The sequence below is a fragment of the Electrona antarctica genome (genome assembly GCF_951216825.1).
Source record: "Electrona antarctica genome assembly, chromosome: 4".
NCBI lineage: Eukaryota > Metazoa > Chordata > Actinopteri > Myctophiformes > Myctophidae > Electrona > Electrona antarctica.
The window spans coordinates 8,392,114-8,411,022 of NC_136809.1; the positions used below are offsets into that span (position 1 = coordinate 8,392,114).

The following is an 18,909-nucleotide window of genomic DNA, read 5'->3' on the forward strand; positions in this document are numbered from 1 at the left end:
TAGCCTGATCAGCTGTGGTCTGACGTAATGTCTGACGTAATGAAATCACACCCGGGTGAACTGGGTGACCGTAGCAACCATGCTCAGTTGTAGGAGTGGTTTACACCACTCAAAAATACATGAACCTGTGTGAGCCCTCTACTGAAAGTGACGTCAGACTTCGGTGCTCTATATCATTTACTATTTGCCCCCGTCCCCTGTAAAGAAAATCACAAAAATCGCTAAAACGAAAGAAAGCAGTAAATGTAGATTTGCTATTTGCTAAATATTTGTATACATTTGAAAACTTGAAATGGGTCATTCTAATAGTGAGTACTTTCTACTTTTGGTGCTTTAAGTACATTTTGATGCCAATACTCTTTTGCACTTTTACTCAAGTACATTTAGAATTCTGGACTTTTACTTGTAACAGAGTAGTTCTACATTGCAGTATTGATACTTTTACTTAAGTAAAAACAATTGAGTAGCCTACTAATTTGTCCACCACTGTCCATCCATCCGTCCAGGTGTGTGGAGGACCGTCCTCAGTCCCAGCGGGAGCTCTTCAACATCGGCGTGGTGACGCTGAGAGAGGAGCAGGAGAAGACCAATCTCAAAGCGAGGAACAGGACCAAAGAGGAAGAAGCATGTCTGAAAGGCCGGGAAGAGGAGGAGCTTATCTTGGATCCCCACGTCCTGATTCGCTACCACAAGGGCCCGGTGTGGGCGGGACAGACCGTCGGCGTGTCCGTCAACCTCAGAGCCAACTTCAGCTCCGAGTTTGTTGTTATAAGGTGAATGGAAATGTAACAAACAAACAAACAAACAGGTTCACAACCTTTTCTCGACAGTGTTCTGACCACATAGCAAGTAGTCAGATGGGTGGGCTGTGTGCATTTTTCAGAGAATGGTTTTATAAAGCATGTTTGTTTTAATGGTCAATGGATGGATTGTGTTCTGGCTTGGATCATTGCAACTAACATAGTATACTTGTTGTTATACATAGTGTAGTTCTATTCCTATGTATTGGTATCACAAACAAAACTACATTTTCAAGGTTAAAACATTTTGTGCTAATCACAGGTATACTATACACGTCCTATAATTTAATTACGCAAGGCGCTCATGACGAGTAGGCTGGTCTTAACCGTGCGTGCGTGCGTGCGTGCGTGCGTGTGTGTGTGTGTGTGTGTGTGTGTGTGTGTGTGTGTGTGTGTGTGTGTGTGTGTGCGCGTTATCCACAGGCTGAAGGTAAAGAAGGGTCTGGTGTCGATGCTGGCCCAGCGGACATTGACCTCTGACCTGTGGGTGGTGACTCTGGACAGAAGCCACGCCTCCAAGCATGACATCATCTCCATCATCTGTCATAAACGTGGCCCTCTGAAGTACGTTGACACATACGCTACTATAGTTCATCTCCATCATCTGTCATAAACGTGGCCCTCTGAAGTACGTTGACACATACGCTACTATAGTTCATCTCCATCATCTGTCATAAACGTGGCCCTCTGAAGTACGTTGACACATATGCTACTATAGTTCATCTCCATCATCTGTCATAAATGTGGCCCTCTGAAGTACGTTGACACATATGCTACTATAGTTCATCTCCATCATCTGTCATAAACGTGGCCCTCTGAAGTACGTTGACACATACGCTACTATAGTTCATCTCCATCATCTGTCATAAACGTGGCCCTCTGAAGTACGTTGACACATACGCTACTATAGTTCACTGGATTTCAACCCTTTATTTATTCGGCATTCAGTGGCAATTCAATTCTTGATAAAAAAAAAAGATTCTAAAGCTTATTTATGCCCCAAAATCCATAAATCTCAAACTATTAAGGCAACCGGCCGGTTCCACGCGCTGCACAAGGTGCCTTTTTTTCACTTGAGCACCTGCCCCTCTAAATGCCTGTGCACGCCACTGATGGCATTTGTCCACATTTCCATGTTGTATTGATGTTGGTACCATTAGGAGAGATAACATGCAAACGTTGATCAAAATAACAATTCTTCTACATTCTCTAATTGTGTAAACCTCTTGTAAATAAATCTGATGCAGATGTTTAACAATAATGTAACTGTTGAGAGCGTTAAATGAAACCAAAGTTTTGGTTTTATTTTACGCTCTCAAGCATTAAAGATCTGAAAGGGTCCATTTGGTTTAACAACTCTTCATCATCCACCTGGAACCCCCTCAAGGACCACTGGTTGAAAACCACTGCCATAGTTGAACTATACTCTAGTGTGGTTACGCTGGAGACTTTTATTATAACAATACAATCACAGTCTAATGTCGGAAACAGTCATATAGTCTGATTTATCAGACTGGTATAGTATATCAGGCCGATATTCACGGATAAGGAGGCCAATATGGCTGATTTATCTTTTATTTTTTAATTTGTTTTGTTACTAAATCGATCATTGTGCAGATCATTGACAGTGATCGCATCATGCCAACATCACCGCCACCGACAGCTCACGGCCTCATGTGTAAGATATTATTATGATGTCAGAACAGGCCAGCTCCATATATGGACACTGGGCAGGGGCCCTGTCCAGAGCCCGGGCAGAGGCCTTTTGTGGCGGTTCTGGACAACCGTGGCTCCGACCAACACCGGGCACTGCACTCCCTGTGGGGGTATGGAACACGTGTGTCGAATTTGAAGTCGGTGGGGAGAACGGTTCTCGAGTTACGTAGATTACAGACATGCATACGTACTTTGGTGCATTTATAGATAGATAGAAGTATCAATACTGCAATGTAGAACTACTCTGTTTCAAGTGAAAGTTCAGAATTCTAAATGTACTTTAGTAAAAGTACAAAAGTATTGGTATCAAAATGTACTTTAGGTACCAAAAGTAAAAGTGCTCATTATGCAGAATGTACCATTTCAAGTTTTCAAATGTATAAAAATAATTTAAAATGGCAGATCTACAAGCTCACAATGCGTAATGTGAGCTTGTAGATCGGCTATTTTCAAATGGTCGAAATGTATATAGGACTTGAAGTGTTTTAATTTATGTTTTGTAATGATAATCAAAGTAACTAGTAACTATAAAGTTTTCAAATAAATGTATTGTAAGTAAAAGTACAATATTTGCCTCTGAGATGTAGTGGAGTAGAAGTATTGGAACTATTAGTAAAGTATAAATACCTCAAAATTGTAGCTACTTAACACTCCCAACGCGGATCGCGTATCAATACGTTATCAATTAATCAAACGTCGGGTGCGGATCACGTATCAATACGTTTCAATCACTTTTTTATAGAATACTTTCATTCATCTTTTTACCCACCCGGACAATGAAGAACCATCGCCCTATCATTGCTGCTTACTCCCGCTCACGTGATCAGAAAAAAAAACAAAAAACAAAAACCCCCCTCCCCTCCTGAAAACAGGAGGGCTGGCCGCTTTACCAGTTGAACGCTGAACGGAACGCTGCCTATTGCCTAAACACATATGCACCAGATCGGCATTGCAATGCATAACATCTGCAACACACATGGACAGATGCATGTTTCCTTCTTCATACTGTAGCGACCAAACGATCCCCGAGCCTACAATACTACGAACTAACCACAGTATCGAGAGGGGCCGCCATGACAACAGACAGTCTACCGTTGGGGGATCACGTATCGCCATGCAGAGCCGTCATAATCGGAGATCGCTCAGACGTGTGATTGTAACGCTTTTTTATTCATTATAATTGTAGTGATAAGACCGCAATGAACGCGTCGGGGACGTAATCGACCCGGGTGTAATGTATAACGAACTTTTCCGCGACCTAAACCGTGGTGTTGTCATCTGTGGAAGTCATTTTTTCCTTCTCGTCGACATCACAGCCGGGTGACGCTTTTTTCCCCCTCCATCGCCCCCAAGCTGCATGCCCATAGCCTGGCTTGGCCAGCCTCATAGCGGGGATTCACTGAAGATTCTTCCCCGGAGGAAACATCAGTGAACCCTCGCTATGAGTCTGGCCGTGCCAGGCTAGCATGCCCAGGCATGTTCCCCTACACTAGCTTGAAAAACAAAATCAGCTGATGACAACATGTCTCACCGTTATACTATAGTTCTGAACCGAACGGTGGAATGGGACTTTTTATAGCCGTACGGATCAAGACTTTTGCTGCCCAATGTGCCCATGACCCCCCCCCCCAATGTTACTGCGATCAAAACAATGAAAGCAGTGAGATAGATTAGGCGAGGCGGCAATCATCATCAAAAAGAAAGCATAGTTATGAAGGTTTATAGTCAGACATTGACAGGCAGATATAACAATAAACACAATAAATATGCTATACATCCTATACATCGAATGAAAGCCCTGAATGTGTACTTTTACGAGGAAAATAGTAAACATTGATCCCATGTACAGTTTGTCATAAATTGGATACTGGGTGGATGCACATTGCGCCCACCAGATATAACTGCAGAGAAGACATGGACCCGAACTCAATATTCACAAAATAAGGCCTATAGCGACATATAAATACTATATACCGTATGAAACAGAAGACTCTCTGCTTTCATAAGGAAAAAAATTGTACTGTAATAATAAAAAAATCACACCCCTGTGAAGTGAGCAGTGCAACTCTACTTCTCTACTTATTCACTACAGCTCGCTATATACGGACTGAGGCAGAAAGTCATGTAAACCTTTTATTTACAGTTTGGTCTGTAAACTTCTACTGTAATAATAAAAATCACACCCCTGTGAAGTGAGCGTTGCAACTGTTCTGTACTTATTCACTACAGCTCGCTATATACGGACTGAGACAGAAAGTCATGTAAACCTTTTATTTACAGTTTGGTCTGTAAACTTCTACTGTAATAATAAAAATCACACCCCTGTGAAGTGAGCGGTGCAACTGTTCTCTACAGTTGCACCGCGCAACTATAAAGAACAGTTGCACCGCTCACTTCACAGGGGTGTGATTTTTATTATTACAGTAGAAGTTTACAGACCAAACTGTAAATAAAAGGTTTACATGACTTTCTGTCTCAGTCCGTATATAGCGAGCTGTAGTGAATAAGTACAGAACAGTTGCAACGCTCACTTCACAGGGGTGTGATTTTTATTATTACAGTAGAAGTTTACAGACCAAACTGTAAATAAAAGGTTTACATGACTTTCTGCCTCAGTCCGTATATAGCGAGCTGTAGTGAATAAGTAGAGAAGTAGAGTTGCACTGCTCACTTCACAGGGGTGTGATTTTTTTATTATTACAGTACAATTTTTTTCCTTATGAAAGCAGAGAGTCTTCTGTTTCATACGGTATATAGTATTTATATGTCGCTATAGGCCTTATTTTGTGAATATTGAGGAGTTCACGTCCATGTCTTCTCTGAAGTTATCTGGTGGGCACAAGCTGCATTCAATAACCAATTACTGTCTAACTGTAGATGGGATCAATGTTTACTGTTTTCCTCGTAAAAGTACACATTCAGGGCTTTCATTCGGTGTATAGGATGTATAGGATATTTATTGGGTTCAATTTTATATCTGCCTGTCAATGTCTCTGACTTTAAACCATCCATAACTCTGCTCGCTGTTCAAGATAACCACTTCCAGGCAAATGCAGGTGTTGCAAAAAGGTCAATATCTCCAGAATGGAACATGGTAAAATCAAAATGTATTTTTTTAATTGAAGTGGACAAGTTCAGCTTTCTTTTGATGTAGGCGTGTGATTCTCGCTATAAGAGAACATTTTACTGTGGGCCCCCGAACAAGGCCTTTGTGCAATGTTAAACGGCAGCAACATCCAAATAGGCCTGTTGAGATCTTGCAGCAATCAAAGTGTTAAGTACAGTACTTAGCAAAGTAAATGTACTTTCCACCACTGGTTTTATGAATGGAATATTTCTGAATGAACAGATCAGTGAATGTATAAATGGTTCTAATCTATCCTGGCTCTCTATCCCTCCCTCCATCCTCCCACTGCAGTCACTCTGTCCTCCAGCAGGTGGCGTGTCTCTCGCTCGACGGCCTGAGGCGGAGTTTCGGCGTTGCCATGACAGTGATGGCTAATTGGTGGGTGGAGTACTCGGGGCGCAACAACATCCACTCGGCACACGGGGCAGCAGTGAGCACCTTCTCCTTTGCCGACCGACAAATCGTGGGCATTGCTCCCCTCACCGAGGTATCGTTTACTCCTTCATTCATCCCTGCATTCCTTGATTGACTCACCCACTATAAACCTCCATCCATTCATTGATACTGATTATGAAGTTGCTCCCGTAATTTATTTTGCCTTTAATCATCAAAAGAGCTTCGGTGCTCCAGTCTATATGAAAATTGTGTGAGGCCATGCGAGACACACATGGGACACTGAACCGGAACAGGAAATGGGTTCTACAGTTATGTACAGAGCTGATTGCGATTTAGTCTAGTTTTCAAGAAATCTCAATTAACCGTTTCCCCGCCGTAATTTCTCGTGAAGCGACGCTGCCAAAATACTTAGCCTACGTTTATTCCGTTGTATAAACGTGTTTGATCCGATCTAGTGGAAAGGCTACTCACATTAGCTTCGGATGGCTATCTGTTGTTAGCTTAGACACTGGACTGTGCCATCTTGATTGTGCACGCAGGGAGGCATACTTTGGTTAGACATAGCATTGGTTAGACATAGCATTGGTCTGACTGGATTAAGGGTTGGGAGAGGGTTAAGGTTAGGTTTAGGTGTGCTGCCCTGTGGGAGGTTAGGGTTAGTGTGAGGGTTTGAGATATCGGACCAATGGTATGTCTAACCAAAAGCATGCACCCTGCATGCACGCGCGTGTGTGCACGCGCACGCACGCTTTTAGTCGCTTTAGTCTCCAAATCCCCCTCCCAGGCGGCATTTCTGGTCAAAACAACACTTATTGTCTGGCGGTCGCAGTAATGGCGCCGGCCTGTACTGATCATCCGGTCGCAGTGTTTTGGATCTGCAAAATAAGGGTTGAACGGGGCGATATCCTGGCATGTTATTAATTAATCCCGGCGGGAATTGTGTTAAGGAATGTGATTGTATGTATATTTCACTGCAATCTCATTTCAGCAGAAGAAAATAATAATACTGATAATGTTTTTATTTTCCTTCGTCTCTTTTAAGAGTAACACAATCATAAACACGGCCATTTTGACCGGAGAGCATGTGTCACTCCCTGTGATCGCGCTGGCCGTGGCTCACGACGGGCAGGTGTCCGATGTCACCACTGTTGTCAGGTGTCGGTCGACCAACGAAGACATTATCAAGGTAGAACAATTTACAATTTACAATTTAGGCATTTAGCAGACGCTCTTAATCCAGAGCGACTTACATTAAGCAATAACAAAAAGCATGGCATACATCACATGTATAAAAAAGTAGTTATCATGAATCATGCGTAAACTAAGAACGTAACAGTGGAGTATCTATGTAAACTATACATACTATACTATATAATATATTATACATGTGTACTATAAAGTGCTATGACTACATAAAGTGCAATTCTAGAGCTGTCTACATAACAAGCTATAAGTCTGTTTAAAATACTATCTAAGTCTACATAATGTGCTATCTAAGGGGCTAGGCTAGGGCAAGTGCTACGGGCCATGGTGGAGTCTGAAGAGGTGGGTTTTCAGACTACGGCGGAAGATTGGGAGTGAGAACACACATGCATGCATGCATGCATGCATGCATGCACGCACACACGCACACTCAGGTTCAGGGATCTGAACGCACACAGGCAGTGTCATTGGGAAGCAGTGCGTTGCTGAAAAGAGCACTCGTGATCATGATCAGCCAAACTCCCCTGCAATAAAGATAAAAACTGCTACTACATAAACCATTTTATGATCTGTATAGGCCTACTTGTGTCTCTCCAATGGCTTACTCACATCATTAATTGCACCTTCCCTGGCTTCCCATAGCAACTTCTGACAGAGCAAAAGGATCACAAAAATGTTGCATTTTCTAAATAATGAATCGTTATTATTGTTGTCTGCAACAGGTGTCCAGCGATTGCTCTACCCTCTTTGTGGACGGCAGCGAATCAGGGATGGGGAGCACCTGCGCGCGGGTGGAGTTTCAACTGGGCATGCTCAGTGGGTCCGTGTGTGTGTCGGTGTGGGCTCCCTCGGTGCCCCTGCGAGTGTCCCTGTCAGACCCCGTTCTCAACGCTATCGTTGGCTGGAACCACTTGACAGAGAATGGGTATGTGGGTCCATTATTCTAGTGCTTCTCAACCAGGGGGTCCTTGAGGAGATCTGTAACTCTCAGAGTTAGTTTAACTCAGAGGATGTTATAGTGTGTATGTTATAGTGGGTCTCAGAGATTTTTCATTAAATGTTATAAATAAAACGCCGGTCTGTGGCCTAAATGCATATCAAACTAGCGGTCCTTGAAATAAAAAAGGTTGAGAATCACTGTTCTTTTCTTAACTGCCCAAATTAACAGAATCCAGTGGATTCCTTGTAAATCAAAGTACTGTGTATTGTGAGTCATGACAGATAACCAGGTATGATCCTTTAGTTTACAGTCAGCCGAGTACAGATTATCTTGACATTGCTGCTTACACTTACGCAAACATTCAGACTAAGCAATTCCACAGCATATTGTTTTGTATCAAAACTGCTAACTGATTGGTTAAATTTCACTATGTAACTTTCCTGTTCTGGCCTGGATTTGAATCCAGGTCTCCTGCGCAGCAGCACAAGTGCTGATTTATTTTTTGTTTAATAGAGCCTGCCTGCTTTGCTCAGGGGAGAAATTGAATGTTTGACCTTTAGGTCATTTTATTCACAAAGACAAAAGTTACATAATACAGATTTGCATGCAAGTAGTTTGCTGACCAATGTAGGAAACAGCTCTTAGTTGAGTAGTGTTTCTAAGCTGAAACCTGTTAAGTTGAACATGTTAGAAATTGAATAATGTGTGAGGCGGTAGGAGAGCGGTGGGATTTAAGATATCCGATTGCTTAAGAAGGGATTACACAGAAACCTTGTAATGCCCCAGAACAGATGTTACAAAGGTGAACTCTTGTCTACTATTGCAAATAAGAACTGCTCTGCTAGCTCCCTCCATTCTGTTCCACTCAGTAGAGCAACGGACACAACGAACTATAAATAGATATACTGTACTGTAGCTAGGTGAGGTAGAGCAGGGGTTCTCCCGCCCGACCCCCAATATAAATTGACTGCCACAATAACCTTAATAATAGAAACAATACACCATAAATAAATACTGAAACCAGATAAAACTAGAAAAAGTGCCCTTCTGGGCGCAGGTCTCCACCAGGAGGATAGGACTGTGTGAGATGTTTGGCAAAATGTTTAGGAGTAATATAAACATGTTTGCCTTTGATGGCAATTGGATGATTTGAGGCATTTTGTTCCAAAAATGTGTTTTGCAAAAATCAACCTGTTGGTGGCGCTATAACAGGCCAATGTGAAAAGGGTGGGATATATTCCTCAGCCTAGTAAGAAAATGTGTGAAAGATTTCAGGTAAATTGCATGCTGCGTTCATGATTTGAGGCTTTTGTTCCAAACGGGGCAATCTTGCAAACTGTGAAAGCCAATTATAGCCAATTAGGATGGAATATGAAATATCGGACAGATCCGACTTGAGCACATGACCATAGAGATACTGTGTAACGATTTGTGAGATTTTTGGACAGAATCTGGAGGAGTAATATAAAAAAATGTGTTTTACAAAAGTCGGCCTCCTGGTGGCGCTATAAAAGGCAGATGCGGAAAATGCAGGTCAAAGGTTTGTCCTTGGCCTCTAGGGAGTGTGCATGCAACGTTTCACGCAGATCGGTGCAGTTTTAGGTAAAGAATGTGAAAAGCTGCCTCATGGTGGCGCTATAACAGGCCGTTCTGGAAAATGCGGGGCAGAGGTTCATTGTTGGCATCCAGGGAGTGTGTGTGCAAAGTTTGGCATCGACCGGATTAACGGTGCCGGAGATTAGCTGTACACAGACGGACGGAAGGAAGGACGGACGGACGGACACACACACACACGGACGGAGTGCAAAACATACTCTCTCCCCATGCCTTCGGCCTGGTGGAGACAATCATTAGGGAAGGTGTACGCATGAACTATGTGTACTATTAGTAAACTCTTCATTTCCATTTTCCAGCCATTCAGTTGTTTTTTTTTTTAATATAATTTGGGGACCCCCCAAAATAATTTGGCGACCCCCCCCCCGTGGGGTCGCGACCCACGGGTTGAGAACCCCTGAGGTAGAGCAGCGGTTCTCAAACGTTTTCATTCCATTTTATATGTAGTCTGCAAACTCTAATCTCTGAAGACATGCCAGGGACCCCCATACAAGTTGTATCGTTAAAATGTTGGAAATTAACTCTAATCTCTGAAGACATGTCGTGCCAGGGACCCCCATACAAGTTGTATCGTTAAAATGTTGGAAATTAACTCTAATCTCTGAAGACATGTCGGGCCAGGGACCCCCATACAAGTTGTATCGTTAAAATGTTGGAAATTAACTCTAATCTCTGAAGACATGTCGGGCCAGGGACCCCCATACAAGTTGTATCGTTAAAATGTTGGAAATGAACTCTAATCTCTGAAGACATGTCGGGCCAGGGACCCCCATACAAGTTGTATCGTTAAAATGTTGGAAATTAACTCTAATCTCTGAAGACATGTCGGGCCAGGGACCCCCATACAAGTTGTATCGTTAAAATGTTGGAAATTAACTCTAATCTCTGAAGACATGTCGGGCCAGGGACCCCCATACAAGTTGTATCGTTAAAATGTTGGAAATTAACTCTAATCTCTGAAGACATGTCGGGCCAGGGACCCCCATACAAGTTGTATCGTTAAAATGTTGGAAATGAACTCTAATCTCTGAAGACATGTCGGGCCAGGGACCCCCATACAAGTTGTATCGTTAAAATGTTGGAAATTAACTCTAATCTCTGAAGACATGTCGGGCCAGGGACCCCCATACAAGTTGTATCGTTAAAATGTTGGAAATTAACTCTAATCTCTGAAGACATGTCGGGCCAGGGACCCCCATACAAGTTGTATCGTTAAAATGTTGGAAATTAACTCTAATCTCTGAAGACATGTCGGGCCAGGGACCCCCATACAAGTTGTATCGTTAAAATGTTGGAAATGAACTCTAATCTCTGAAGACATGTCGGGCCAGGGACCCCCATACAAGTTGTATCGTTAAAATGTTGGAAATGAACTCTAATCTCTGAAGACATGTCGTGCCAGGGACCCCCATACAAGTTGTATCGTTAAAATGTTGGAAATGAACTCTAATCTCTGAAGACATGTCGTGCCAGGGACCCCCATACAAGTTGTATCGTTAAAATGTTGGAAATGAACTCTAATCTCTGAAGACATGTCGTGCCAGGGACCCCCATACAAGTTGTATCGTTAAAATGTTGGAAATTGCCAGATCTGCAATATGACCCCAGTAAATTCAAATAAAGTGGTTACACTAATTTTGATTGCTGTATTAACCCATTTAGACCCGAGGACGATTCTACAAATGCCTTCTAAATCTATGTCAGTGGTGCTCAACCTTCTAAATCTATGTCAGTGGTGCTCAACCTTCTAAATCTATGTCAGTGGTGCTCAACCTTCTAAATCTATGCCAGTGGTGCTCAACCTTCTAAATCTCTGTCAGTGGTGCTCAACCTTCTAAATCTATGTCAGTGGTGCTCAACCTTCTAAATCTATGTCAGTGGTGCTCAACCTTCTAAATCTATGTCAGTGGTGCTCAACCTTCTAAATCTATGTCAGTGGTGCTCAACCTTCTAAATCTATGTCAGTGGTGCTCAACCTTCTAAATCTATGTCAGTGGTGCTCAACCTTCTAAATCTATGTCAGTGGTGCTCAACCTTCTAAATCTATGTCAGTGGTGCTCAACCTTCTAAATCTATGTAAGTGGTGCTCAACCTTCTAAATCTATGTCAGTGGTGCTCAACCTTCTAAATCTATGTCAGTGGTGCTCAACCTTCTAAATCTCTGTCAGTGGTGCTCAACCTTCTAAATCTATGTCAGTGGTGCTCAACCTTCTAAATCTATGTCAGTGGTGCTCAACCTTCTAAATCTCTGTCAGTGGTGCTCAACCTTTTTCATGTGAAGGACATGTATTTGGCCGCCGACCCCCATCTTGAAAATATGTTGTTCCAGGGAACTCACCAGAAGCAAAGAATTGAGTTAAAAAACGTTCGCTCTGAAATAATATATATTCAAAGATTTGAGCCACATTTTCCCGATTATTTTTGTATAGGGTTAGAATTATGCTGTACGCGCGTCATCACTGATCTTAGGTTTTTGCATGAAGTAATACATTTGGAGCCATAATAAATTGGAATAGTTCTCTACTGTTTTGATGTGTTTCATCTGAACTTTAATAGGTGACTGCTAATATAATATAACACAGTCAGTATATGGTAAACTGTCAGACAGATAAAAATAAGAAAAAGGCCACACACTGGTAGCCACAATGCTGTATACGTTTCGACCTAGGAGGTCTTCTTCAGGGAAGAAGACCTAGGTTGAAACGTTGGATTTGAGTGTGCAGCCTTTTTCTTATTTTTACTTGTTTACTGCCTTAGGCCAGCACCTCACCAACACTGGTGTGCGCCCTTTCCTGTTTTGTCAAACTGTCAGACACACACACACATACACACACACACACACAAACATTCTGTTCCTAAATACTTTATATTGTTGCTGCCATCGCGACTCGTCGGGCAGAAACCTCGTATCTCCATATTACTTACCACAGCATCACACAAGAGCATCAAAAGTAGCAGATCTGCAAGCTCGAACCGCTGCACGAAGAGACTCGTTTTGAGCTCGACAATATGCTACTTTTTGCTATGTTTGAATTTGAATCCTGAAACGTAACGTTATGGATATATGAAGTTTCCAACTGATGATACAAAAGAAACATGGGTCACCGTTCTTACTGCGTTCCATGTGTTCTATCTCTCTCTCTCTCTCTCTCTCTCTCTCTCTCTCTCTCTCTCTCTCTCTCTCTGTTTCTCTCGCTCCAGTTGTTCTCCGTTATTCCAGCGTTCTACAGTCCAGGTTCTGACTCAGTTCACGGCCCAGGATGCTCAGGGTGACGCCACACACCTGCTGGGCTCGTCGGACTGGTTTGTGGACGTGTCGGAGCTGCTTCACAGCTGGCTGAGAGTGGAGAACCCTCTGGTGGCCGTCCTTGGTGAACGAGGCACCGTGGTCGGTTTACGACCTGGCAGAACATCGCTGCATGTAGGTGATGGTTTACGACCTGGCAGAACATGGCTGCATGTAGGTGATGGTTTATGACTACTGGTCTGGGCTGATAGGCATGTCACATTGTCAGTGCAATAACCAGCTGGCAATGATGGATCAGCCGATTTCTGTTTTGAACTGTTATTTAAGAAAACAATATCTTATTTTGAATTATGAAACGTACCTGAGGCTGGTAAAATCTCAGTATCATGGTCAGTATCATGGTCAGTTTCATGGTCAGTATCATGGTCAGTGTCATGGTCAGTGTCATGGTCAGTTTCATGGTCAGTTTCATGGTCAGTATCATGGTCAGTGTCATGGTCAGTTTCATGGTCAGTTTCATGGTCAGTATCATGGTCAGTGTCATGGTCAGTATCATGGTCAGTTTCATGGTCAGTATCATGGTCAGTGTCATGGTCAGTATCATGTCAGTGTCATGGTCAGTATCATGTCAGTATCATGGGTAGTATCATGTCAATGTCATGGTCAGTATCATGTCAGTATCATTATCAGTATCATGTCAGTGTCATGGTCAGTATCATGGGTAGTATCGTGTCAGTAGCATGGTTAGTCATGGTCGGTATCATGTCAGTATCATGGTCAGTATCATGGTCGGTATCATGTCAATATCATGGCCAGTATATCTCTTCATCTGTTTGTCTGTCTGTCTGTCTGTCTGCCTGCCTGCCTGCCTGCCTGCCTGCCTGCCTGTCTGTCTGTCTGTCTGTCTGTCAGGTCATATCAGAGCAGTGGGACGGGGTGCTGGGGAGTTGTGACGTCACAGTGTCTTCTGAAGCCGTGACCCTGGGTGACCTCTCGGTGCAGGTGGTCGGCGGCCTCGGCATGTCCGTCAAGGCCAACCCCGCCCACCCTGCTGTCATCACGACGACGGTGACGGCCTACAACATCCTCTACGAATATGGACAGGTTGGTTCTGGCTGGGTGACCACTGGGTGACTGCTGGGTGACCACTGGGTGACCGCTGGGTGACCGCACGCCTGGCTGGGTGACCACACACCTGTACATGAATGTGAATGTTTGTTGTTACATTGTGGTCCCATGCCAAAGAAAACATAACCCATGTTGTAAAGACCCGCATTTTTATATGTCTAAATGGCCGTCTAAGCATGGGTTATATATGGTCTAAAAAATAAAAATGTAAGTTTTTTTAGAGGTCTAGGCTTGGGTTAGACGTTGATTCAACAGCTATATATAGACAGTCTATATATAGACCGATATAGACGTTTAAAAAAACGGCTAACCTAAAATATAAACGGTTTATATATAGACGTTTAAGAAACACCTAATCAACATCTAAGCTAAGCCTAAACCACAAAAAAAATGTTCTTTTTGCCCCTTTCTCTCTCTCTCTCTCTCTCTCTCTCTCTCTCTCTCCTCTCTCTCTCTCTCTCTCTCTCTCTCTCAGGAAGCCTCCATCAGCACGTGGCTCCAGTTCAGCGATGACACGTCGTCCCTCCTCTCGTCCTTCGACGGCCTTCCCTTCTCCCTACGCCTCTCCTCGTTGGCCGAGACCGTGGTCGTGGTGACCCCCGGCCGCGCCCAGCGCGTCATCGCCCAGGGTGACGGGGGCGGGCCTCTGCTAAGGGCGGAACTCCTCGTGGTTGCCTGCGTCGACCGACCAGTCACTTCCAACTCCATTTTTGACGGAGGTGCCGGGGGAGAAGGGGAGGAGCCCAGCAGACCACCGACGAGGAGGCTGGCGAGGGGATCCGGTTGGATAAGAGTCAACCTGGACTCCGACTTCCTCCGGCCAATGGGGAGCGAGGACGGGGACAGCGAGGACTTCGAGTATGACATTTCGGACCTGCTGGTCGAATCGGACGGCGGCGTCTACGTGGGGAACTTCGACGGCGATCCCGGCGACAATGGCACCGCCGATGAGTATCACGGCAGGGCTGCCGGGAACAGCGGCGCAAAGCGGGGCGCTGTTGCCGCGCGCAACGACCTGGAACGGGCCGCGCTGATGCCGAACCTCGAGGAGAGTGACGTGTACTTCTCCCCTAGCCAGGAGAGAGAAGGAGGAGGAGGAGGCCATCGTGACAAGGAGAGGGAGCTGGAGGTGGGGGCGGGAGTGGTCCTCTCTCTCCTCTGTCTGTCGACCGTCCTCTTTCTGGTAAACTGTCTCCCCTGTGCGGTGAGAGAGAGGCGGAGGAGGAGGAAAGCGGTGTCGGACGGAGAGAAGGAGGGGCGGAGGGGGGAAACGGAAGGCGGGGTGCAGGAGGAGCTGGGGGAGGAGGCGTGGCCGAGGAGAAAGGTGGAGGTGATGGGACAGGAGGAGGAGCTGGGGGAGGAGGAGTGGCCGAGGAGAAAGGCGGTGGTGATGGGACAGGAGGAGGAGCTGGGGGAGGAGGAGTGGCCGAGGAGAAAGGCGGTGGTGATGGGACAGGAGGAGGAGCTGGGGGAGGAGGCATGGCCGAGGAGAAAGGCGGTGGTGATGGGACAGGAGGAGGAGCAGGGGGAGGAGGAGTGGCCGAGGAGAAAGGTGGAGGTGATAGGACAGGAGGAGGAGCTGGGGGAGGAGGCGTGGCCGAGGAGAAAGGTGGAGGTGATGGGACAGGAGGAGGAGCGGAAGGAGGAGGAAGGAGACGAGAAGAAGGGAGAGGAGAAGACGGAGGAAGTGAAAGTGGAAGACGTTGAGGAAATAGAGATTGTTTGTTGACGGATGTTGTTCAGTATATAGAGAGGAGTGATGATGACACTGAGATTGTTGGGGGGGAAACATGCAGCAATCTCTTCCAGGTCCAGAATTAACCACAAAAACACTTAAAAGGACAACATTGGGTTTTTTCCAACCCAGGTTCATGTTAAAGGTGAGGTAAAAGATGATCATTTAACGACGAGGGACGGGGGCATTCCAACACGTGGCTAAATGTGTCTTTATTTACAAAGTTTTACGCTGATTTCTTTAATATTATTTTCTATAGTCCGACTCCTACTAGACCCCAGGAAATTACATCTGGCCACAAAAGATAACGGGATCTGAATGGTGAAGGGTGAGGAGACAAACATATTGAGCCTACGACACACAGTATATGGCATCCCCCAATTATCCCCCTTCACATTCAGTAGATCGCGTGATCTTTTGTGGCCAGATGTAATGTCATGGGGTCTAGTAGGACTATAGTAAATGACAATTGTGGGGTTATTTATGGGTGGACGAGTGCCTCTAGTGGCTGAGAAGGGGTCACACACCTGGCTAACAGAACATCGTGTTTTATTATTCTGGACTAAAGTTTACAAACTTATCTCAGGAGTAAAATGAGGGGATCATGTGGGTAAATATGTATGTTTAGGGGTGATTTTATTGCATGGGAAAGGTGAGCATGTTTAACTGTATTTTATTGGAACCCGTGTTTATATGTCATTTTGAGGGAATGTTTTGGTGAGGGACGCTACTGCGCATGTGCAAGCTGGTCATTTAGTCAGTGCGGAGATGTTTGTCAACTTGTAGAGACCAATGTGTGAGTACCAGCGGTTTAATTGTTAATATGACGTTAATTCCTTCATAATTTCTTGCATGATGTTCAGGTTTACAGTCAATGTGTATATGTTATATTAATAGTGTGATTTGTTTTCTTTGGTGTGTTACAGTAAATTACCTTCCTGCCTGCAGCAACGTATTGTTTTTTACTTGAGGCAATTGCTAGCGCCTCAACTCACGGGTCGGCCATAACCGTACACAAGTATAGAGAGAGTGTGTGTGGTTGTGTGTGAAAGAGTTTGGTAAAATAAACAACAAGAGTCAAAAGACAGTTATTTGTTTCTCAAGTGTATTCCAATGTGTGTGAGGCTGAGTAGTTATCATTGCCAGAACTACCAGGGCAAACATTCCCTTTCGGAGGGATTGAAATCCGAACAACAATAAAGAAATCACCATCAAAATTTAGCCACTTGTTCTAATGCCACCACCCCTCTGTCAAAAATAGCTAAAATCCGTACAAACAACGAAAAATAAATAAATAAAATAAAATAAAAATAACACTCATCTTTTACTTTCTCTAATAACAGCCTAAAACATGAACCTTGGTTGAAAAAAACAACCCAAAGTTGTTCTTTAAACAGCAGATCGACAAGCTCACAGCTCAATCATCACCAGGAGGGCTTGAGTGGTTAATGTATGTAAATATGTGTACATAAAGCACTATTGTACTTTTGATCTTCTTTTACACTCTCCACAGTAAAACCCTGAGTGTTCACTTAACTCTGACAGGGTTAAAGGGACACTGGATTTTTGATGTGTGGAAGTTAAATTGGAGGAATTTAGTTTCATACTGTAGTCTGGAAACAGTGGAAAGCCACAATCATTACAGTAGCTGCAATCCAGGCTTTCAGGTTTTAAAAGTGGGGTGCGGCCCAGCCGCCCAGGTACCATGGGGTCCTTGAGGAGGCATTTAATTTCAGTATGATTCCATTCACTTAAATAATTACAATACAAAATATGTACAGTGTGTGAGTGTTATTTTCATTCATTGATTAAAACCTTTACTCTCAAAAGACAATGATGAGGTTTCCCTCATTTGCAGTGTCTTCGAGGAACATCACAGTACAATTAAAAATGTTCACATCAAAATTCACATCAATGATAAAGCAAAACAGAATCCTTCCCATATCGTGTGTCTATGAACAGAGGGTATGCGCGTGACATCATCATCATACCCGGAAGCAGTGGTGAAAAGTAACTAAGTACTTTACTTAAGTACTGTACTTAAGTACAATTTTGAGGTATTTGTACTTTACTTGAGTATTTCCAATTTCCAGTACTTTTACTTCTACTCCACTACATCTCAAAGCCAAAATTTGTACTTTTACTCCACTACAATTATTTGAAAACTTTAGTTACTAGTTAATTTGGCGATTTTAATTCTGATTAGAAAACATACATTTGACAGCCCATACATCCAAACAGAAAAGTCCTATCTGACTGCATTAAACGACGTCAAACAAAGTTTAACTCACTTTGCCACTCGATTTGTTTCTCACATTATGCATGCGCATATACCCTCTATTCCAACAGCACAATATGTTTCAATGCCACCACTATGTTTCTTTTCCCTTTGTACCTCCTTTATGATGAATTCATGATCTGTTCTGGTCTTTGACTATATAGAAGTGTCTATTTGTACGTCTCTAAATGTTTTGAGGAATTGAACATGGTGGACCCTCTTGTAAACAAGTGTAATGCTTAATTGGGTCGTCCACTCACAGTTAACAGTCTTTGTATTGAGTTTGTGCTTGAAATGTACTGTAATTCTGCAAACTGTTAATAAATATTTCAATCAATCAATCAATCAAATTATATATGTAGGTTGTGACATTTAGATAACAAAAACCTTTTTTCATCAGGGTTCCTACTAGGACAAAATCACTTAAAATTTGAAACCACTAAAACCAGTGATCTTTTTATGCCCCTCGTGTTGTTGCTGAACAGTGACAAATCCGTGAGTGATTTTGAGCGGCCCACAGTAGCCTGCCCTACATAGTCAACATAGTACATACTAGTATTTTAATTCCTATGTTCTTGTCTCATTTTCTTTATGTGACTGTGTATTTTTGAATGTTTATCTTAAGATTTCAGTTTAAACATGTTTTATTTTATTCTGTTCTTTATCAATCACTACTTCTTGTCTTATACACGGACATTAACATAGTTGTGGTGCGCAACACTGGT

General features: G+C 43.5%; 1 protein-coding gene across 1 annotated transcript in view; it reads left to right on the top strand.

Annotated features, from left to right (window-relative positions):
* The window catches only part of tmem132a (transmembrane protein 132A), a gene marked incomplete at both ends in the record, with an annotated part of 30,770 nt that extends 14,870 nt beyond the window's left edge, over positions 1 to 15,900 (top strand). The window contains 8 exons of the mRNA XM_079499582.1: positions 507 to 773; positions 1,224 to 1,364; positions 5,935 to 6,130; positions 7,082 to 7,225; positions 7,965 to 8,171; positions 13,017 to 13,217; positions 13,956 to 14,147; positions 14,647 to 15,900. Coding sequence (XP_079355708.1) covers positions 507 to 773; positions 1,224 to 1,364; positions 5,935 to 6,130; positions 7,082 to 7,225; positions 7,965 to 8,171; positions 13,017 to 13,217; positions 13,956 to 14,147; positions 14,647 to 15,900 — 2,602 coding nt within the window. The remainder of the gene's footprint in view (positions 1 to 506; positions 774 to 1,223; positions 1,365 to 5,934; positions 6,131 to 7,081; positions 7,226 to 7,964; positions 8,172 to 13,016; positions 13,218 to 13,955; positions 14,148 to 14,646) is intronic.
* Between the last annotated feature and the right edge of the window lie 3,009 nt (positions 15,901 to 18,909).